Below are 24,471 nucleotides of genomic sequence, written 5' to 3' on the forward strand. Positions count from 1 at the left end.
CTTGACAGTAAGTACTGGCACACAAATGCAGAATCCACGACAAGATGAGGGGTCCTCTGTTCTATAGACAGCATCTTCAAAGATGTCTATTTAGCTTCATTTGTTGCATCATTTACAAAGAAGAGGAACAGCAATATGCTAAAACCATACTGATATAAAATGTATGCAACAGAATGCAGATACACAACACGTATTTCAAGTTTTCAAGTTTTCTTTATAGTCCATTGGAAAAATTATAGCCATTCTATAAAGATGATTTTTCAAGGAACACAATTGTTTTAAGTGGTCTATAAACCCAGCATTTAAATGTGTGAAGAAACCATTTGGAAGTTTTTAGATTAAAAGCTATTGTATACCATGCATATTATGGTGCAAAAAATGCCCACTGAACTTTCAGAAATCAGGATTGTTTTTAAAGAATTTGTTTAACAATTCATACTGGGAATTAATGCTTTAGAAACAGACCATAACCTAGGTTTATCTACTTATTTAGAGTAAGAGTCAATGAAGAATGTTGTTGGGAGTATGAAAAATCAAAATGTAACCATTATGAATATAAACTCTTGCCAGATATCAATTTATATGGATTTAGAATTTTATCAATAAATAGAAACAAAAGGCTTTTTGAATTCATTGATTTGGCAGCTTCTTGGCAACTATATTTCCATGATTCACTTTATACTTAAATATATTTCAGTTCAAACTGCAGGGCAGTAACCAAGGAACACAGGAGAAAAGGCTGCAAGTTCTAATATAGAACTTACACAAAATACCTTTCAATACTAAGTACATTAACAATGGCAGAAAACTCCAGTTTTATAGAAAAAAGGACACTTTAAAGAGATGCTGTGTCTCAAACTATTTTTTGAAGGCGGCAAGAACTCCTTTCAGTACTTGTGTCATTACTTTGACACTTAAAACAAATTGTACAAGTCTATGTAGTAAAATTTACAGAATTCTACTTGTTCTTATGTAGGCCTATTTACACATACAGTATTTGGAATAAGCATCTTTCTTCATTTTAGGCTTTATATATATGTTCATACTTGAAATCTTCAATCAAATCTATATGCATAAAGCAAGTATTTCTTACATATACATCTTGAACCATTAAAGTACTGTATACTTCAACCATACTTTACACTATAAATATACACATGGGATATCAGGTTGCTTACTATTGGCCAGTCACTAAATGTGGTTATGCCAAACAAAGGAGGTCTATGAGCTCCTTAGTGCTGGTAGGTTTTAATGTTCATTGTTCCAAGGAGCTATTGGAGTTAGGAAACTCCTACTGCGCTGTCACTCATTAATAAAATGTATAGGGTATAGATATTATTGCACACAAAATAAAAATCTTCAATGAAAGAGTTCTAACAGAATTATAACAAAAGCATATTCTTTCACAGACACCAGGTATTACAAAATACTGGAGTGGTGTGTGTGCATGAGCACAAACAGCACTTCCCAGCTTGTCCTCCCTATTAAAATAAATTGGTTTTAGACTATGCAGATGATTTCTTGGTCACCCAGAGACAACCTTGCTGTGATTCTGTTGCCTCCAGCATACCCAGAAAATAGACTTGGTCAGCTGATGCCATTCCCTTTGGAGCCTCCTACTTGTATTTTATCCTGTCAGAACATCATGTTGTAGTATAAACCATTCTGGCTCACTTCAAATCAGAGAGGATACCTGACCACATAAAAGCATAGGAGATCAATACAACATTGGATAATTCAAAATTGTTTGTCCCACTAAATGAAGGAAGACGTTTGCAGATTGAAGTGCCAGGAATGAATCAGAATCTGAACATCTACTGCAAGGACTGGGAACATATAGTCCCCAGGCTCCCCTTAAGCAAATGGCAGCTTGTATTTGTTTCCCCATCATTCCAGGCTCCATAAAGCATGGGCTAGAATTCCTAAAGAGATTGCTGTTGTTCCCTGACATTGCACTGGATTCCTAATGTGTACATACAGCCCTTTTTGGAGAAGTTATGCCCCTTTTATATAGACACTGAAAATAACACCCTACCTGTACTCATTTGTCAAAGTCAGAAACTGCGCACATGGTCAGTCAAACTGACACAGGTAGGTTAAAAGGGATGGTACATGGCTTGAAGGCCTTGAACGGATCTGTTAAATCACCCATGTTAATCTGTTGGTTTGCTTGTAGATCAACTTTTCATTTGAAAGTTAACTCTGCAAAGTAATATAGCAAGGGCTATTTTTCTTGCAATGGTTACAATATCCAAAAAAGCACTGAATTAGTTACAAAATTGACTTTTTAAGGTGGGGAGGAGACACACACACACACACACTCCACAACTTAAGAACAATTGAAAATGAACATATAACATTTTACAAAAGGCCTCTTCATGGTATATTATATAAATGCAGTTTTTTTCTTTTTCCTTAAAGTGCTTCTATCACTGTCATCATCAGACTCTGAATTCTCTATTGCTTTAACAGGTCTTTTAGTACTGCACCAGCACTAGCATCAGAAGCTACTGGCAATGGTGTGAAAGTGGGCAAAGCGTCAGAAATGGGTTTCATAAGCAGATGCCCGGATCCACCAGTTCCAAGATTAGCTGGGGTGATGAGAGGGACTGCTGCTGATCGGGGTGCAAGGAATGGATTTGCATCTGGTCTTCTACTGGTTCCTGAGCCTGATGGATCAGACAGAAAATGCAGTAGTACAGTTAATTTTTTTCTAACAATTTTTACAGGAAAATCACAGCACAATAAAGTGCAGTTCTTTGAAACACATCCTAACATGGCGAGAGAGTACTCCTGTCCATCTCCATCCAACATGGTGACCAAGGCAGTTTTCCAGTCCCAAAACTCGACTGGAAAAGCCTAATGAGTTGTTTTCCCCCTCCCTCCTTCCAGAAATCTCTCACTGCAGCCTTTTTCATGGGGAAACCATACCTTTCCTCAAGGGGATGTTGACTACCTGTGTCATCCAACATGCATTCGTTACAACCAAATGCTATTCTTTGCACTTTGAACACTGTAGACACACACAAAGCCATGCAAATAGTAATAAGGTTGATGTTTTTTAATGTGATTTTTATTAATTTTTAATTGGAGCCTAGGAAATATTTTGTTCAGCCTACATTTGCTATGATTTTTCTTGTATTTTTTGTAACTCATTTGTATACAATCCTATATTTATACTAAATGTTAATACTAAAGAGGATGTTCTGCTCAATTACCAATTGTATTTCATAGACTGTATAGTTTTTGTTGTTGTTGCTGTTTAAGATGTTTAACTTATATTGTATACCACTTAGAGTTTAATTTAAATATAGCGGCATATGAAAATAGAAATGGACTGCCTTCAAGTCGATTCCGACTTATGGCGACCCTATGAATAGGGTTTTCATGGTAAGTGGTATTCAGAGGTGGTTTACCATTGTCTTTCCCCGAGGCTGAGAGGCAGTGACTGGCCCAAGGTCACCCAGTGAGCTTCATGGCTGTGTGGGGATTCAAACCTTGGTCTCCCAGATTGTAGTCCAACACTCTAACTACTACACTACACATGCTCTCTATAGCAGCATATAAATTGTCTAAACAAATAAATTAGTTTGGTGGTCAGTTAAAGTAGTGCATACTTCAACCATACTTACACTATTAATATACACATGGGATATCAGGTTGTTTACTATTGGCCAGTCACTAAATGTGGTCATGCCAAAAAAAGGAGGTCAGTTGTTTGGTGAATAATGAGATCAGTGTGGCAAGATTCTGCACCCAAACAGATTTGCAAATGGAGAAGCCTCCAGGCAGTTGCATTTTACCACCATTTTGTGAAATCTGACCTTTTAAAGATTTATCAACAAGCCTATAAACAGAACTGTAGTTTTTCTTTTAAAAACAAAAACGAGATTCTCAGGACGTGATAGCATGGTCACAGATAAATCATTCATTGAGTGTGACCTGGGAAATATGTATTTATGTCTGATAACCTATTCTTAATATTAACAAAAAATTAAAACCCAAACAATTAAGGGATATAGAATGGGTGCCTGGTTCTATAGAATAACAATCCTGTTCCTGAATGGACAGTTCCTCTGAATTTTCTGTCCAGACATGAAAACTGGGTGACTGCCAAACAAAATATGGCACCCTCACTAGTACACCACAAGTGACAAGAGGACAAAAGGCATACAAAACATAAATTTATTGAAAATATAAACTTTCAAAGATAAGCTTTCAGACTGGAAATTCTCCAACTTTACTGCAACAGTTTAAAACCACCCATTCAGAACTTAAAAAAAATATTCTGCAAGGCCTATTTAACCCATCCATTGGCATCATACAACATTCTTTTGCACCAGTCTTGCAACCTGGAAATGCAGGTCAAATCTCATGGGCTTACAGTAAAAAAAGCTAAGAGAGCAGTGGTTTCCAGATTACACTGCAGTCATAGATTTGCTGTCACAGGATGATCACAGGTCCTGTGCTGTGATAAAAGACTGATACAATGCAAAAAATGTTCCCAGGATACTTTCCATCAGCCTTAGCACTTCATGACGCTTATTCTTTGGAATATGGAAATTTGCTAATTAGAAAACACTTCCCATTTTACTTGTCATTCTCCTTGTGCTGCACCACCATCTAAATAAATATAACCTTGGAAATAGAACAATCAACCAACAAAAGCCATCACTCAGATTTCATTTCGTATCATATCTTATGATCAACATTTCATGATCATATAATAAAATCAACATTTCATATCTTATGAAAATGAAAGACATTACCTGCCACGTTGCTGGAGGGACTAGCATCTGCTTTGCCAATTCCTGTTGCTTCTAAAGGTCTCATGTCATGAACAAAGAGTTTTGGTGGGGGAAGAACTGGACGTGATTCAGTTTCAAGGAACTTCACAAAGAGCTCTGAGAAAGACTGAAAAGATGCACACTAATTAACCAAATGCAACACCATTTCTGAAACATAATAATATATACTTGGCCCAACAGTTCAAGATGGTGCAGAACAGTGCTAGTAGGAATAGGACTCTAGTTTAACATAATGAAGTTATTTGACACTGATGTGGAAATGCAAACAATGTAAAGCTTTCTGCAACAGTAATGACTTAGGGTGTCCGCACTTCTAATATGGAAGTCCTACATTTTCCACACAAAAGCAGATGAAGAGAGCTTCGGCTATGGGGTGGTATAAAAGTGTAATAAATAAATAAATAAAATAATGTAGAATACTTACACTGTTGAAAATTGATTGATGGGTTGGTCTCAGAGGTGTATTGGGGACACTCTTCGATCCAGCACCTCCTCCACCAAACCATCCAGTCACCCATCGGGTAACACCTTTTTGATCTTCTGACAGTAACTATAGAGCAGTTTAAACAAAAAGAAAAGGTTATAATCCATTCCTATTCTAACACTTAAAATCAAACTCTTTACTTCACTGTCACTAGTGATCAATAAAACCTGGCTTGTGTAAAAAATTCAGCCAGATCAAAAACTATATAACACTTAGAAAGCTAGCTCCAAATAGACAATTATGAATACATTAATAAGAAATTAGTCCATGTGATCAACAGCAATCAAGATGAACTCTTTCCAGAAAGTGACATATTTATATGGATTTTATATTTTTAAAACAATGGTAACTATCATAAAATGCTCAGAAAACATACAGCTTGTTCCAGTTTAGAATGGAAGACGACCAATTAGTTGCCTGTCCACTGTGTCTAGCTCAGCAGTAGAAGAAAATATGTCAGTGTATTGACGTTGCAATAGGGAAAAAACAGCTATGTGACATATCAGAATTACCTGTTCTAGTTCATCCTTTTTTATTCCCAGGATACTTCCCATCAGCCTTAGTACTTCGTGACGCTTATTCTTTGGAGTATGGAAATGTCCAATGAAGAGATTTCTCATCAAGACTCTAACAAAGGGGAAACGAAAGCAGTCAAAAAATTGCTTGACTTTGTCAGTTACAGAGAAGAGGGGAAAATCATGAGGCATTCATCTTGCCATGTTTCTTTTTGCATCTTCCCTTCTCTGAATACTGTTTTTAAGTGGAAAGAAATATAAATAATAATAATTCATAGGCAATCCATTGCAAAGCATGAAACATTTTCTAGATTAAGAGACTACAATTTAAGAGGAATTTGGAAGCAATTTTGACATTTATTGGTAGCAATGTATCAAGATGAGTGTTTTTTTCTTGACTATTTTGTGCCATGCACAGATCTGGCACAGAGCACCTGTTCCACTCCTGATCTTTACTTGTAGCATACTATCATCTGGATGATGAAGATTCATCTGTAAAAAGATGTCAGGGATTTGTTGACATCATCTCCAGGAAATGGAGTTTTAGACCCTTTGGAGGCCCACTGTGAATTGCTTGCAAGGCACTTTGAGGGTAAAGCTGTAGCGATCTTGATGCCCCATCCACATCTACAGTAGTCCCCAGTGAGGTGTCCAGTGCAATGTCTACCACAACTTCTTGGGATCCGTTTCAGCTGATGCGGTGTGGACAAGGTGCTTGTGACAATGCAACCAGCAATGTATCCTTTCACTGGTAAGACAGCTGTGGATGTTTCTGGACTGGGATAGCCTGACTACTGTTGTCCATGCACTGGTAACTTCCAGGCTGCATTACTGTAATGCACTCCTGCTGGAAGGAAGGGCGGGATATAAATCAAATAATAAAATTTAAAAAATAATGTGGGGCTGCCACTGAAGTTGTTCCAGAAACTGCAGCTGGTGCAAAATGCAGCAGCACAACTGCTCACTTGGGCAGGGTATTGCCATTGTCACATCGCTGCTGAAAGAACTGCACAGGCTGCAACATTAGCTACCAGACCAAGTTCCAGGTTCTGGTTTTGGTGTACAAAGCACTACAGAGCTTGGTACCAAGACACCTGAAAGATTGTCTTACCCCATATATACCCAGTCAATCACTGCACTCTGCAGGTGAGGGCCTTCGGCAGATACTATCTTATCAGAAGATCCATTCTGCATAACATAGGAAGCAGACCTTTAGCGTTGCGGCACCTATCTTTTGGAATGTCCTCCCCTTAAATATTAGACAGGTACCATCTCTGTTATCTTTTCGGTGCCTGCTGAAGACCTTTCTCTTTCAAAAAGTCTTTTAACTAGAGACCTTATCCCAGTCTGTAGTCTGTCTTGGAATAGCTTTTAGATTTGTTTTAGAGTTGTTTTTTTTTAAGATGTGTTTAAAGATGTTTTGTTTTAATAGATTTTAAAACCTTTTTAAAGATATTTTAGAGTGTTTTTAGTGTTTTGTTTGCTGTCCTGGGCTCCTTCTGGGAGGGAGGGTGGGATATAAATTTAATAAGTAACATCATCAACAACAACATTATCATCATTATGAGGAGAGTCCCAGAGGGACTCCTCAAAAGAATTATGCCCACCATGTACTACTCTTAAAATTCTGAAGTGAGATTTGTCATGGAATGAGACAAAAACATAAATACCAGGGTTGTCACTCAAATAAAGAAAAATCTTAGTTAATTGTATGAGTTTTAGTTAATGAATCAGTCAAATCTCCATGAGAACAATAGGGCTGAAGAAAAAGAACATGCTTGCCAGACCAAGCTACTCAGAAGTAAGCACCACCAATTGCAATGAGGTTTACTTCAAAGAAAGCTGGGAAAAAATGCAGCCTGGTTGAAGTGCCCAATCACACTTGCCTTGGTGGTTGGACAGATTAGCAACTTTTTTCTCTGTCAAGCCAACTATTTCCAAGGGGTGTGGTGAGGATCAGCATTGCCATTGGTACACAGGAGAGTTGCCAGGTTTGACTTTAACTCCCATCTCCCTGTCTTGCTGCCTAAGCAACTGGTTAAGGAAATAACATACATTTTCTAAAATGGTGCTCAATTAATTGTTGACCCTTGCAAAAATCATCTGATTAATCACTGAATAACTGATTAATTAAATGTCACAGCTTTAATAAAAACAGACTGCTCTAAAAAAGATGCCACACCCACTGTTTTATTGTGTTAAGCTTATGCATCTTCTCAAAATAATTTGGCTTCCAAATTAAGAACACTTCAAACAACAAAAATCACTCACTTGTCCACTTTTCCTTCTGTGCTGTTTATGAGATTCATTAGCTTATTCTGTGCATCCTCTAACATTTCTTGTTTGATTTCACCTACAGGAAAAATACTTTTGCTATAATAAGTAGTAGTAGTAGTAGTAATAATAATAATAATAATAATAATAATAAACTTTATTTCTACCCCACCCTTTTTCCAATAGGACTCAGAGCGGCTTACAAGTAAAAACAACACCAATTAAAACATACAAAGTATACTATTAAAAAAGAATTAAAGTAGATTATATACTGATACACTCATTAAGCATCCTATTGGAAGAGTCTCTCAAAAGCATGTGCTGTGCAGATTGGGGTTTATCTTCAATTTCATCAATTTCTCTGAAAAATCATGGGTCAAAACTCAACCCTGCTCATATTTTTCCATCCTAAAATGGCAAAACCTGAGATTCTACAGAAGATTACATTTCCTAGCTTTGGCTGATGCAATGAAGACAAGGCAAGTATTATAATGATGCCTTTTATTTTTGCTTTTACAATTTGAAGCAATCTGATCAAAATTTCCACCCAATGAAAAGGATTATAAATTGGCACAAAGCAAATACTACATCAGGGTTGTTTCAGAGAAGGATGATACACGTGGAAAAAAGATTTACTGGAGTTAATACCTTTCAATTACTGTTAAAAATACATGTCATATTACTGTTAGGCTGTGTTTGCATGTCATGTTAAACCATTTTAACTACACGCTAATGCAAAATGAGTAGCGTGCTGGTACACACCACCCAAAACCTCCTACTTCACTCCTCCTTTGCTCCTGGCCATGCCGACAACTCAACAAGCCAAGGCTTATGGATTGTTGTTCATGGCGCAGCATGGCCAAGAATTAGGGAGGAAGCAAAGAGTTCTGAGCAGTGGAAAATGGACATCACTGCATGCCCATTTTAAACCATACTTAAATATTAACTATGATTTAACGTGACATGTGAACCAGGCCATAGAGTAGAAAGGTAGCCAAATCAGAGACAGCAGAACAAATCCAAAACACAAGGCTAGGGAAATAATCTATTCCACCTTAGTTAAATTAGATAAATCTGGAAAATATAAAGGTCTCCTAGAGTGATTCAGCCTTCAGTGGGTAAAGCTATAATCCTAAACAGACTTATTAGGAAGTAAGCCCCAGTGAACAAAGTAGGACTTACTTCAAAATAAACATGTGTAGGAATGCACTGCAAAACTCCTTGTAAACAACAGCAAACATATAAGCTTATATAACTTTCATCTCACTTGATATAAACTGCTCATTTGAGTCACAAAATTAGACACAGTAGACCCCTCAAACCCCAGCAGAGACTGGCAGCAATAAGTCAGCAAAGGGATTTTCAGAGGTATTTTGCAGGGACAGCACGTAGATTGATCTAGCTACTTTTAGGAGGTCACAGCTTTTAGTCACATGTACCTATATGTCATGTTAACAGTGAAATAAAAATGTATTCAATCTCATTTCATTTTAAGCAGGCTATGGGGCAAAGCATACACAGTGCTGCTGTGTAGGTTGTACATGCGGTAGGCGTGGGAAGCAAGCCTCGTGGGCACTAGCTCTAGGAGGTAAAATTTTGAGAACACACTACTGCACAGTACCAGCAAAAATCTGACTTTACAGAAAACCAAATATATGAATCTGAGATAGTATCTACCTCATTTGTAGCCCTTTTATTAAGTACTGTCTGATCCATAAAGGTACAGCAAGGCTTACTTAAAAATAATGACACTGATCCCAAAAACGGAGAAAAGAAAAATTCTTTCTCAAGTGTCTTGCTTGATGCCTGCAAGATGAAACCTCAGTTTGGGGTGCACACAAAACAAGCTGAAACAGCAATACAGTGAAAGGCTACTCTTGAAGTTGTTTGGTTTTGATTCAAAACATGAGAATGACCTGGGCTATATGATTAAATCCAGGCCAAATAAACCAGGATATATTTAAGCTCCACACATAGCTCCTTCTCACAAGCAAGAAATATGCCCGGAAGCCACAGTTAACCACAGCTTTTCATTAAGTCCAAACAGGAAGCTATGGTTTAATGGGTTCCAAATGAGCTATCATACAAAACCATGGTTTAAGGTTGACTTATAAATCTTGGTTTGTTTGGAAGCCATTAATCATAGCTCCCAGTCTGTACTTAATGAGAAGCTGTGGTGAACTGTAGCCTCCTGCCTTGTTTCCCTCTCATGCAAGGGGGCTGTGTGTGGGTGCACAGAGCTTGTGCATGTCCTGGTTTAATAAGCTAGGATTTGATCTTCCAAACATAGTTGGGTGCACATGTTGAATTTTTATTTAAATAGGTCATCTATTTTTAAAGAGACATAAAAATTACAAAGCCCATTTATCTATGGAGTTGAGATTTGCCATTTGAGAAGATATAAGATTTAAAAGGATCAGCAACCATTTGCTAATCGTTTTAATAAGGCCTTTGTGCAACTATATGAGTGCAGCTCTTAAACAAAAACAGGATGTCCAGTTATGAATAAAAATGGCCAAGACCATTTCTAACAAATGTTAGGAAAGTTAGACTGAAACAAAGCACTCAGATCACCCTTCTATCTTTTCTTTGACAGAAAAAAAATGGGAAAGGGAAAGCCAGATTAGTATGTCAGACTAAAACTGGGGAGACTCAAGCTTAATTCTAAACTCAGCCATAAAGATCTCAATGAATAACCTTGGGTCATTCACTATCTTTCAGCCCAACTTTCCACAGAGTTGTTGTAGAGATGGGGGGGGTATGTAAGTATGAATATAAATGAAATAAAACAAAAAAGTTGTCTTGGTAAATTATTCCTTTTATAAAAGCATCAGTTTGATATGTTACATCTACAATTACAAGGCTGAATGCTCAATGAGCTCTCAAATAAAACAAACACCTTTTCCCCTCTAATGTTTAATTTTGCCATATGATCTGCTTTTGAAAAGGATATCATACAGGACAGGACAGAGCCAAATTTCAGCATGGACTTCTATATACTAGATATGTACAATATTCTCCTGTAATTTGTTAACCATTTATGGAAATTCAAAAACCTGCATCTGGTATATCTTATGTTTTTCCATTAATATAATTTCTCCTGCCAAAACAATCCATTTAAAAACCCGTCAGCAGCTTGGGCCAACTAATCTGTGTCTGGGAATGTATCTGGCCACTGTTCAACAGGACATTATATGTTTTCTTGTACAAATAACATCTTTTGAATGCAGTCTCCTTTATTTTTATTTTTTTTTAAACTAGCACTCACCATATCTGATGGGTGCTAGGAAGGAAAGAGCTCTAAGTCCCAATCCCATCCCCAACCCTACTCACTACCATCCACTCTCAATTCACGCTGCCAGTAGGCTAGAGCAAGGGAGGGCAGACTTTTAGGTTACTTTGTTTTTTACTAGAAGCTCAAGGTTTACCAGCTACAGCCAGTTACAAGACACAGAGTTAGAATTAAAGAACAGTGCGCCTCTGAACTCATTATGAGCCTAGGAATTTGTTTTCAGTACCCAAACTGAACTGAGCTCACAGTCCTTTCTTGCCACACACAAGGCCACTCCTGGTTACCCCCCAAGTTATCTTCATTTCGGCAGCCTTATTTAAAGAGGTAAATGTATTTCTGTTGTTGTCAACCGCTGAACAACTGGGAATCTGACACCCTTGCTAACCTTTTGCAAATCACTCAGAGATCTACCAGGAGAACCCAGTCGACTTTTTGTCCACCCTTGCTCTACAGACACTCTTTTATATCTTTGACTCTACTTGTGGCAAGCTTGCCAAAATGCTGACTATCACTTCTAAGCTAACCACAAAGGGAAGGTTCTGTCTCCCTACTCACCAATTCTTTCAAATCTTCTCCACCTGCACTCCACAACATTAAAGCAGGCCTCATTCTGCAATTTGTTCTACCCACTATACAGCGACAGCCACAAAGAACAGGAAGGTGAGAAGTTAGAGATGCAGAGTTCTTCCATCCCCAGCCCTCCCATCCATTACTGAAGCCGCTGCCCACAGGCATGGCCATGCTGGCTTTTCCAAACTGAGTTCTAGCCCTTGTGCACCCCAAATTGCCTCCAGGGACTGAGAAGGATAGAAGCTTCAGAAACATAATGCTCCTCCCTCCTAGCAGACTGTGGAGCTACTGAAAGGCAGATTAGGAAGAGAATTTCTCCTTCCTGAATTGCTCTGCTGGCTTTTTTCATTCAGTGTTGAAGTAGTGGGCAGGTTTTGCCTTTGCTACAATATTGTTCCAAGTGCACTTTACTTTTCTCCAGAAGGAACAAATGGCAGCGATTTACTTATATGGTGTAGAGCCATGGCATGCACTCAAGAACACCAGTGGTTAATCTTAGTTTCTGAGGTGAGAAGCAGGTTCTATGTCTTACAGAACTCAATAGCATCACAGAGAGTGATCAGCTCTTATCTGCATAAACTTGCCCAGTGTTCTATTTCTCATTCAAACACCTGCGAAATGTCCTATGTCTCATTCAGGATGCTGACAGAGAATGGCAAAGAAGGAATGTTGGGAACTGGCTGCTATATACATAGCAATTCAGCTGAGCACTCTTATACAGGGCAGCCTAGGTTAATGAGTGGTACCATTCTTGTGGCTTTTGAATTCTAAATTAAAATTAACATTTATAATCCAGTAGTCTGTCCCCCCATGCTGTTCAACATCTACATGAAACCGTTGGGTGCGGTCATCCGGAGCTTTGGAGTGCGTTGCCATCAGTATGCTGATGACACACAGCTCTATTTCTCCTTTTTATCTTCTTCAGGTGAGGCTGTCAATGTGCTGAACCAGGACTGGATGAGGGTTAATAAACTGAGGCTCAATCCAGACAACACTGAGATGCTGCTAGTGGGTGGTTCTTCTGACCAGATGGTGGATGTCCAACCTGTCCTGGATGGGGTTGCACTCCCCCTGAAAGAGCAGGTTCGTAGCTTGGGGGTTCTCCTAACCATCTCTGTCACTTGAGGCTCAGGTAGCCTCGGTGGCATGGAGTGCCTTCTACCAACTTTGGTTGGTGGCCCAGCTACGACCCTATTTGGACAGGGATAACCTGGCTTCAGTTGTCCATGCCATGGCAACCTCCAAGTTAGATTACTGCAATGCACTCTATGTGGGGTTGCCTTTGAAGACGGTTCAGAAACTGCAGCTTGTGCAAAATGCAGTGGCCAGATTGGTAACAGGGACCAGACAGTTCGAACATATAAAACCGATTCTGGCTTGCTTGCATTGGCTGCCTGTATGTTTCAGAGCTCAATTCAAGGTGCTGGTTTTAACCTATAAAGCCATATATGGCTTAGGACCACAATACCTGTTGGAACACCTCTCCCGACACAAACCCACCCGTACACTACACTCAACATCCAAGGCCCTCCTCCAGGTGCCTACTCGGAGGTAAGCTGGGAGGCTGGCAACAAGGGAGAGGGTCTTCTCAGTGGTGGCCCCCAAACTATGAAATGATCTCCCTGATGAGCTGTGCCTGTTATCTTTTTGGTGCCAGGTCAAGACTTTCCTCTTTCCCAGGCATGTGTTTTTAAATTGCTTTTTAAAAATGTGTTTTTGAATTTGTATGTTTGTTTTTAATGTTTTAATTGTTGTAAACCACCCAGAGAGCTTCGGCTATGGGGCGGTATATAAATGCAACAAACAAACAAACAAAAGTAATTGAAGCCTGTTAAGAGGCAGATTCATCCTACTGTCAAACCACCACAGACTGACAAATCAAACAATCACCCAAATTCCTAGTCATGGGTAAAAAATTGCAGCTGGACACTGGATTGGTAAAAATTTTTTTGATTCATTGCCCATTCAAATAATAAACTTGTATAGTTAAAGCATTATCAGAACACAAAAGTGTTTTGGTTTCAATGCCATGCTTGCAGTAGCACCTGGTGCATTTTAATTCAACCAGTACCACTAATTCTTTCAACAGTTACTGCTTTTAGACTAATCCCTCCCAGGCCCTTTACAGGGCTGCCAGATAGATCAGTGACCTATTCCTTGCCAATTACTGCAGCAAGATGGAGCTACTAGGCAGTGACTTTTGTCATGATTTACTTTTTGGGTTTCTATTGGGAGATGCCTGCAGGTATAGCAGGTGAACAACAGGAATGACTTTGCTACGCTGCAACACTTGCCCCCAACTGCTGCAGGGCTAGGGCACCAACAACTCTCACTTCTGCTCTTGCTAACAAATAGCACCATAATGAAATAAAATAAGCTGCTGCCCACACAGTTATTTCACTGAATATTTGACCAGTCAGCCTACCAAGTTCATTGTCTAATTAAAATAAGGCTATGTAAATTGAAAAACAATTATGTGCCTGTACCAACAGGGCAATTCAAAAGGTTAAAAGGGGCATGAACGTGCAGCACATGGATATTTGGTTGCAGAATGCAGTTTGTGCTTTATGTGACATTATCCTACTTCAGCTAGGAAAGTCCAGACTGCAGTCACACAGCTGGAATTTAGAGCAATGTTTATATAATTCAGAGGTAAATATCACAGACAAAGTTAGAACTAAAGGACAGGGAGCCTCTGAACTCATTCTGAGCCTAGAAATTTGTTTTCAGTACCCAAACTGCACTGAGCTCACAGTCCTTCCCGCTGATTTACCATGACCAACTTTTCTTTACACCCGCAATCGCCTCAGTGACCCCAAACATTGTTTTTCCCATCTGGTGAGCAAGAGAGATGCAGGAGCCACTACTGGATGAGGAAGGTGAAGTCTCTTGGTTTTCTTTGCTAAAAACAACTCAAAACATCCTTTAAGAGAAGAAGTTTATATTTTGTATTCTGTTTTTGGTTAATTGTAAACTACTTTGGGTTTCCTTTTCTAAGTAGGAAGTATGATAAAAATATTCCTTCAAAATACAGATGTACTCCCCACTCCAACACACACAGTAAAGTGCAAAGAAAACAACCAGCTAATGGAGCCAAGAGAAGGCTGGTGTGATGTTCCTACAGATATTCTCTCCTGAAGACATTCAAAATTCAGAACTGAAGCTGACTACCTGAACACCAGTTTAAAACATATGATCTGGAGTGTTTCTAACCATCACCAGCCCTGAGCCATTAGGGATAAGGCAAGCTAAAAAAGAAGCCAAGATCAATTGCTCTTCCCTGGCCAAACTGATACTGAAGTAGCATTTTTGCAGAACCCAGCTCACAGGCTTGAGGCAATTACATGGGGACTGCCTCATGTGTGCAGCAATCTCCAGTGACGTATACAAGTGTGGTTACCATTAGGCTATACCCTGTCACTCAGAAGCATTCAAAGAGCAGTGAACAGGGGCTGACAGGACTGAGGGCTATTTTTGCAAATCCAGTGTCTGATGGACCATCTCAGTCCAAAAAATGCAACTCTCCCTATAACACGAAAGCATCTAAGGTCAGAATGGAGGCACAATTATAGATTTACATGATGACATAAGAACATAAGAAGAGCCTGCTGGATCAGGCCAGTGGCCCATCTAGTCCAGCATCCTGTTCTCACAGTGGCCAACCAGGTGCCTGGGGGAAGCCCGCAAGCAGGACCTGAGTGCAAGAACACTCTCCCCTCCTGAGGCTTCCGGCAACTGGTTTTCAGAAGCATGCTGCCTCTGACTAGGGTGGCACAGCACAGCCATCACGGCTAGTAGCCATTGATAGCCCTGTCCTCCATGAATTTGTCTAATCTTCTTTTAAAGCCATCCAAGCTGGTGGCCATTACTGCATCTTGTGGGAGCAAATTCCATAGTTTAACTATGCGCTGAGTAAAGAAGTACTTCCTTTTGTCTGTCCTGAATCTTCCAACATTCAGCTTCTTTGAATGTCCACGAGTTCTAGTATTATGAGAGAGGGAGAAGAACTTTTCTCTATCCACTTTCTCAATGCCATGCATAATTTTATACACTTCTATCATGTCTCCTCTGACCCGCCTTTTCTCTAAACTAAAAAGCCCCAAATGCTGCAACCTTTCCTCGTAAGGGAGTCGCTCCATCCCCTTGATCATTCTGGTTGCCCTCTTCTGAACCTTTTCCAACTCTATAATATCCTTTTTGAGATGAGGCGACCAGAACTGTACACAGTATTCCAAATGCGGCCGCACCATAGATATATACAACGGCATTATGATATCGGCTGTTTTATTTTCAATACCTTTCCTAATTATTGCTAGCATGGAATTTGCCTTTTTCACAGCTGCCGCACACTGGGTCGACATTTTCATCGTGCTGTCCACTACAACCCCGAGGTCTCTCTCCTGACGGAGCCATAGGGTTTGCTAGTATGTTTAGATTGGCTGATGCTACTAACTATTATCTCAAGAGAAATCAGCATCTTGCCCAATAGCTGTTTTGAGCAGGATCCATTAAGGCATGTATAAGTTATACACAATATTCCCACAAAAAGAACCTTACTTATATTCCACTAAGAGAAGTCCTTATTAATACGCTTGGGCTATTCTGTCAAGAGACCATTAATCTTAAAATTGGCTTACAAAACGTAAGGCGGCCTACATAGCTTTACCTCATAAATTTCATTTCAAATTCTGTCACAAAGAAAAAATGATTACCTTTTTCTTAAAAAAAAAGTTTATCCTGGCAAATCCTTCTACTGTCTGGCCAAGTTGTATGTTAAATAAAATACATTACAGCAACATTCAAACAACACTTGGGAGTGCTAATAAAAAATAAAGGAGGCCAAGTTGTAGGCAAACACAGCATGATTACTGTATATTGGATTTATGCTGACATGACACAGAAGGTAAGGAGGGCACCTTAAATTTACAATTTCCATTACTGTTTGTGCATGAGTGAATTTGTAAGCACGTTGAGTTTTCATTTAAACTAAAAGCTTTCACTGAGTTTTCATTTAAACTAAAAGCTTTTTGATCTGAGAATTTAATCATTTTTTGAAAAGGGAATTCATGAGTCCTCGCAAGGAAAGAGCAACATTTAACTTCACTGTGGTTCCATAATACTTAGCATTTACACTATGCTTCACAATACTGACAGTATTTCATACATATGAAATGGTAACCCTGTAAGGTAGGCCATTTATTATTATCCCCATATATCTCCTGTTTCTATTTTCCTCATAGTTTGTACAATAGTTCAAAAAGGCATATAATGGTCTACTGTTGTTTAGCTCGAGTGAGGGCTAGAGCCAACACAAATGACAACTCTGGAATATAGCCCACTGTTGTTATCACAGACAGCACATGTTCAAGTGAACATAGGAAAAACAAGATATATGCAGAGAGGGTAGCTAGAGAAAAATGAGCCAAACTGCAAATCAGGTGAAGTCATGGCAGATCGTCAGTATCTCCTCTCAGTTCTCACAAAGCAGAATGCAAACACACAGGTGCGGCAGTTTATCATCCCCCCCTGCAGATACACATTACTCCAGTATGTTCATTCTGCCAATGGCAATTTTTCTTTGGGAATGTAGTTTCCATCAAAGAAGCTTCTATCTTCCATGCAGGCATTGGTTGCACCACTTGCACTTAGTTAAATGATCAGTTTAAAAGTGGAAACTCTGAATTCTCCTAACTGTAGGAATTAATAACAGGACGGATCCACATCCGTGTGTGATTTCATGAAGAAAATGTCTTTCCAAAGTGTTCCCAATGCTCCCTCCCACTGCAGTTCCCTGAGCCTCATCCCAGCCATTTCAGTGGTACCCTTGACCCTCAAGACAGATTTCCAGGGGATACAGGAATCTCCACGGGAAGGGGCTCAGCTAGTCTGCTGCCTGTGTGGAAGTTCACTGATACTTCCCTAGATTTAATCCAATGGATTTTAATCAAACTAAATTGAATGAACAAATACATAAATGTACATCCATACAATATCTATGAATTCCTGCCCTATTGTAAAACTGCCTAGCAGAGCAAACATAAACATGGGCAAAACATTATTATTATTTTTATTAAAGAAGAAGATCCTTTCCTCCCAGTAGAAGGAATGATTGCAAACACACACTGCTGGCCTGTCACGGCAAAGCTTTAAAACTTCATTTAAAAAATCTGATATTTGATCCAACTATTCCCTTCAAAAGGTTGATTGCCTGTGCGCTATTATTTTATGACTGTTATCATTTTCATGCATTATAATAGAATGCTGGAAAAAGATACTCAAGTATAGAGCTGTATTTGGAACTGGGAAGCTAGTAACTATATTCTTAACATTTAGTGTGTATTCTCAGAAAGTAAAAGGAAGATCTATTAATTAGTTTAATAATAATTTAATAATAATTTAATTTATGTGTCGCCTATCTGGCCGATGGCCACTCTAGGCGACGTACATTTCAGTTACAATAAAATACATCATAATAATACAATACAAACGATAAAAACTATAAAACAATGACAGTTCAGAGTAATAGGCAATTAGTCATAGAGATTAACCCTCCCCGGAAGTCCCGAAGGCCTGTCTGAAAAGCCAGGTCTTCAAGGCCTGGCGGAATACATTCAGGGAAGGGGCATGCCGGAGATCATACGGAAGGAAGTTCCAGAGAGTGGGGGCCGCCACAGAGAAGGCCCTCTCTCTAGTCCCCACCAACATAGCTGTTTTAGTTGGCGGGACTGAGAGAAGGCCATGTGTGGCTGATCTTGTCGGGCGGCTTAATTGGTGGCGTTGGAGGCGCTCCATCAGATAAACTGGGCCGAGACCGTGTAGGGCTTTAAAGGTTAGTACCAACACCTTGAATTGGGCCCGGAAAACAACTGGAAGCCAGTGCAGATCGAACAACACTGGAGTGATATGCTCCCGGCGACGACAATTTGTAAGTAGTCGAGCCGCCGCATTTTGTATAAGTTGTAGTTTCCGGACCGTTTTCAAGGGTAGCCCCACGTAGAGCGCATTACAGTAATCCAAACAAGAGGTGACCAGGGCATGTACCACCAATGGGAGTTTGCAAGAGTTTCTGCATTAGTAAATTACAAGGGTTGCCATAAGTCATGAACGACTTGAAGGCACATAATAACAACAAGAAATATAAAAGTTAGCTGTTACCCAGTTGTCTCTCCATCTTCTTCCTCCAATTTAGGATCTGCTGTTAAATGGATTAAATTTTTCTTTAGGGCCAGTATGGCTACCTTTATTTTTGTGTGACCTCAGAAATACAAAATTCAGCCATCCGACAGCAGAATCCTAAACTGGAGGAAGACAATCTTATACCACTTGAAGATGGGACTTTGCTCTCAGAGGGAACATTCCCTCCAACTGCTAGGTAAAGCTACCCAATTTGGTTTCTATTCCGCCCTGCCACCCATCTAGTACACCAACAAAAATTCAACTCTATCTTTGCTAATACAAGACCTGCCTAGTTTCTCTTTATTCTTTTCCCCCTACCAAGGAACCTGTGTGTTTTGTCTTCAAAAGACAGACCTGGTTAACAGCTGGTTTTAGTATTTCCAGAGATGGAGAATCAACCATAGTATGTTTCTCCTTCCCAGGACGTCTTGGTTCAACCACTGTCTTGGTGGTTCCACTGCCCTCTGAAGTTTGGGGGGGGGGGTTGAGAGAGGACATTTTATGTGGCAACTCCTAGGTTGTGGAATCCTCCCCCCCGCAGATGTGTCTGGTACCTTCACTGTAAAGCTTTCATCATGTGCTGAAGAAGCACCTCTTCACCCTGGCTTCTGACACTTGAAAAGTACATTTTAGGGCCCTCTCTAGTTGTGAATGCAATTTGTTTTAAACTGTTTTAACAATGTATTTTATATTGTTGTGACCCATACTGGGACCTACTGGTAAAGGGCAGATAATAAATAACACCAACAACTACCTGAAACCAGCCTAGCACCTAACAGAGCCTCACTTGAATGCCTGCTACCTTCTCCCACATTCCAGCTTAAAGCCTCTAATTCAATCCTGCAGCTCCACTAGTGCGATGGACTTCCATGCACAATACAGCTTTCTCTTCCATCACCTCCCCCTCAAAATTAACTCCAAAGGGTTGGGGGACCCTCCGGAGCATTTGGGGATGTGCGGGGGAGGAGAGGAAACTTTTATTCCCCCTCCATTTGCTTGGTTTATCATCTAGTCCAGCCTTTCCCAACCAGTGTGCCTCCAGATGTTGTTGGACCACAACTCTCATCAGCCTCAGCCAGCATTGCCAATGGTCAGGAAAGATGGGAATTGTGGTTCAACAACATCTGGAGGCACACTGGCTGGGAAAGGCTGATCTAGTCTGATGAAGAGTCTTAGAGATCTCGAAAGCTTGTGTGCTATTTTGAGACCTTTTTGTTGGCCTAATAAAAAGTATTGCCCCAATATGGGTTTTGGAAATTTCCTTGTGGGCCAACACAGATGCCTATACTTTTTGTTCATAAGAAAAGTGAAACAGGTATGTTACATAACAGTCTACTGTTTACAAACTTCTGTTACCTTGCTTTTTAAGCTCTTCAATTTGCTCCTCTTTGAGATCCAGCTGTTCTGCTAGCCTTGATGCAGAATCTAATGCTGCATTTGCTTCCTCTAAGTTTTCCTGTAACATGATGTAGATCACTATTAGGAACCTTATGCTGTGATAGTTAGGCTATGCTATCAACATAACAAAACCCAGTTCAAAATCAGGTCAGCCAGCTGGACTAAACACACATCACTATGTATAGGTCAAACCTTTTACAGCTAGCATTTAGGAGTTATATTCCTTGAGTCACACCACCAAAATGGGTAAATTCTTACTATATGTAATGACTAATGCTGAACATTATTTCTGGCAACTCTCAGAGCATGGTGGTTCTTATATTCTACCCCTGTTGGTACTGCCTTAGGTACATCACTTCACCTTGCTGAATGGCAGGGCTGACCCTTGATGTATATAAACTGTGACTGCATACAAAACCATGTGAGTTGCTGCAGATCTACCACCTATTTTCCAACTCTTGAGGTATAGACTTTTTTAAAAAACAAACATGTTTATCACATATGGGAAGAATTTTGGTCCTAGCTTGTAGAAAATATTCAGTGGCACGATCAAGCAGATTCTATTCCTCCCTCAAATCCTTCCCCTCAGTTTAACCTCTTATCTTTCCATGGCAGTCATCCACTATCTTACTCCCATCAATTTCTATTCCACCTTTCTGCCACTGCTGCGATTGTCTGCAATGCCAACTAAAACAAATCAGACTGCATTACAGAACCATCTCAACCTACCTGCAACGAAACCACTTTATCTTCTAGTTGCTCTGCATTTTTTCTCCATTCTGCAGTCTGCCTTTGGTGCTTTTGTAGCTCGGCTGAATACATAGCTTTCTCTTCTAAAGATAAAATTAAGTACACTTAAGTTTACTTTAGGCTTTTTTAATGGAATCTGAATTATTAAATCAGGTTGTTCAGAGAATAGCTTTTTTTGTCTCCAAAATACTATTATAGTTTTAGACAGACATTCTTCTTATATCTGGAGGAGTTAACTTACCTTGTTGGAACTGCTCTAGCACCATCTGCAGATTGGCCAGGGACACAGCATATTGTTTCACTTGGTCTTGCGAAATTGTTAGCTGAAGGACAGTTTCATCTCTCTGCCTGGTAACAAGGTTCAATTGTTCTTGCAAGGATTCCACCTGCATACTAGCCTGGTGGCTTCAAGGAAAATATGTACTATTAGCCAGGTTGTATACATATAAAAATTACTTTTGCAGTTCCTGTATCTTTGGGGCTCTAGATATTTGGCTGTTGTGACCTCAGCTTCAAAATATAAACATGAAAAGAGCTGCTGTAGGCATTCTTTCCAGAAAGAAGAGTTTAAACTTTTCCTCTCTAAAAAGCAATTCAACTCCTTGGCAGAAAAGAAAAAAGGTACTGTAAGGAAAAAAAACACAATTCTATTCTGGAAGCAATTCTAGTTACATAAACAGGTATTTCATTGTCTTCAGACTTAAATAATGGGGGGGGTGATTAAAGTGACCTCACTCAACAGAAATGTCAGTTTTTATAGCCGGATATGAAATATATTATGAGATATAAAGCTGGGATCAAAAGAAAGCAAGTGCGTCCCCACCCATATGCTTCTGCCACTTCAATGGGGTGGCTGAGAAGTACACAAGAGCTCAGCTGGACCAAACTAAGAGGTACATCTAGGTCAGTGCCCCACTTCATTAATGGTCAGCTAGGCACTTCCAGGACAAGAAAAAGAGCATGGAGGCAACAGTCTTCTCCTACTACCGCTGTTTAGCAGTTGACATTCAGAAGCTATCTAACTCTGTAACATGGAGATTCCACTTAGGCTAGGTGGGTAGTAACCATTGACCAATGGCTATCGGCCATTGTGGCTATGCTCTGCCTCCACAGGCGGAGGCAGTATGCTTCCAAATACCAGTTGCCGGAAACAGCAGGTCTTGCCTGTGGGTTTCCCATGGGCAACTGGTTGGCCACTGTGAGAACAGGATGCTGGACTGGATGGGCCATTGGCATGATCTAGCAGGCTCTTCTTATAACTTCTCCATGAATTTGTGTAAGCTCCTTTTCAAACCATCTAACCAGTTATGATCATCAGTCTTCTGTCAGTGTTTCCCATAAATGAGTTGTGTCTTTGCTTTCTTGTGTCTTTCCTGAATCAATTGCCAATCAATTTCACGGTCTGAGTTCTAGCATTATTGGGATGGGGGCGGGGAATCCTTTTTCTTATCCACTTTCCTCACACAATTTTTTAAACCTGTATCATGTCCTCTCTTAGTCACCTTTTTCTAATCTAAAAATCTCCAGCACTTTAGCCTTTCTTCACGCTTTCCCAGATGTACAGGGTAGATCAAACAAGGCCCTTTGGCTCCCTCCCTAAAGAATAAAACATTTATATTTGCATGCATTAAGATATTAATACTCCTGTTATACATATTCATTGATGTACTTTCTAATCGACCATTTCAGGACTTTTTCTTTTTACCTAACCTTGTGGTTCAATTCCAACCCCCCTTTTCATTTCTTTTTTCCTCCTATTTTTCGGGCATTATCCTAATAGCAACTTTTTCTGGGCTGGCTGTACAAGTGAAAACACCAGCATTTCCCCCTTCTACCCACCTTTTAAAAAGTGAGGAGAAAAAAAGGAAAGAAAGAGGAGGACAGAAAGAGAGAACGGTATGAATGGGAAAAAGTTACAAGTGGGCCCTGTGTTACCGTTAGAAGCCTAAACATTATTCAGTGATGGCTGTATTATACTGACACATTATTCAGCTGACAAGTTCATTACTCTCTGAAAGAGAGCAAAAGAAGAGACAGTAGTGTCAATAGAACTTCTGGACAGGACACTTCAACATAACTAGTTGTTGACCAGAATCCCAGATACTGACAAAGCTCAAGAAAACAAAGTATTACCTGGCATTTTCTACTGCAGTTGATGAAGACAACAGCTTTTCCTCCAAAACCTGGACTTTCTTTTTAAGCTTAGATTCCCGATCCTCAGCAGCTATAGCTTCACGTGTGGAAGTATCTTCCCTCTCTAAAAGGTGATTGCGTAATCTCTCTAGTTCTTGATTTAGACGCTGCTCCTTATCACGTAAATGCTGCACCTGTAGTAATTGAGGACATTTCTTCAGCTTTTCTTATTTCACTCTAAACTACCCACTCTCCCATTCACTTATTTTCATCCGATACCTTAGGGGACATACATGTGCCCACAGAGGCTTTCCTTGGTAACCTTCCCCCGCAACTGATATTGGACTTGCAAGAAGCATTCTATTGTAGCCAGCACAGTAGGTTGCAGGGTGTACTTGGCTGTGGGTGGGCATGGTGTCCAAGACAGTTTTTTTTCTGCTTTGCAAATGCGCCCATAGGCCCAAAAAAGTTGGCAGCCCCCTGCATACCTCATTTTGTAGGCCACTGCTCTCCATTTGTTTCTGCTTGAGTGCTAACATGACTTGATCTCTCTCTTGCTGAAAAGCAACAGCCTTCTCCTGCATTGACTTGGCTTCATTTAACAGCTGGTTCAGCTCCCCTGCCTTTCCCTTTCAAAAATAAAAATAAAGAGAGGTTATGCATTTTTAAAGGTCATGCATCTTCTTTTATGTTAAGGTTCAGCAGGGCAGGGCTCAGGATGTCATGGGACTACATTTTTTTCATATCGCTACATTTGTTACAGAATGTTTATTATCTAGGTTGTGTGGATTAATTAGTGAGAAGTATGCATACTTTTGGGAAGTCAGAGTTAACTGAGGCTTCCCAGCAGATATATACACAGTATACAGGCTTTCTACATTTATTTATTTAAGGTAGATGGATAGGTTAGGTATTGCAGAAGGACTGAGAGTTATCCTGGTATTGGTACAGAACAGAAACAGTACTCAGGCTACATAAAGACGAGTAGCTGGGATAAATATGTTTAAAGTATGCCAGGACATGCTGCACTGGCCTAAATATATATTAGTGCTGTATCAATATTATGAAATT

General features: G+C 39.8%; 1 protein-coding gene across 3 annotated transcripts in view; it reads right to left on the reverse strand.

Annotated features, from left to right (window-relative positions):
* Positions 1-201: 201 nt before the first annotated feature.
* Positions 202-24,471, reverse strand: part of TRIP11 (thyroid hormone receptor interactor 11) — a 46,266-nt gene continuing 21,996 nt past the window's right edge. For all 3 annotated transcript variants that reach the window (XM_061611973.1, XM_061611972.1, XM_061611971.1), the window contains 10 exons: positions 23,889-24,029; positions 23,401-23,594; positions 21,509-21,672; positions 21,247-21,350; positions 20,476-20,575; positions 8,079-8,160; positions 5,805-5,919; positions 5,233-5,358; positions 4,770-4,914; positions 202-2,669 (listed from right to left, as the gene is read on the reverse strand). In XM_061611973.1, coding sequence (XP_061467957.1) covers positions 2,458-2,669; positions 4,770-4,914; positions 5,233-5,358; positions 5,805-5,919; positions 8,079-8,160; positions 20,476-20,575; positions 21,247-21,350; positions 21,509-21,672; positions 23,401-23,594; positions 23,889-24,029 — 1,383 coding nt within the window. In that variant the 3' untranslated portion in view covers positions 202-2,457. The remainder of the gene's footprint in view (positions 2,670-4,769; positions 4,915-5,232; positions 5,359-5,804; positions 5,920-8,078; positions 8,161-20,475; positions 20,576-21,246; positions 21,351-21,508; positions 21,673-23,400; positions 23,595-23,888; positions 24,030-24,471) is intronic.

Source organism: Rhineura floridana, chromosome 2, assembly GCF_030035675.1.
Source record: "Rhineura floridana isolate rRhiFlo1 chromosome 2, rRhiFlo1.hap2, whole genome shotgun sequence".
Classification (NCBI taxonomy): domain Eukaryota; kingdom Metazoa; phylum Chordata; class Lepidosauria; order Squamata; family Rhineuridae; genus Rhineura; species Rhineura floridana.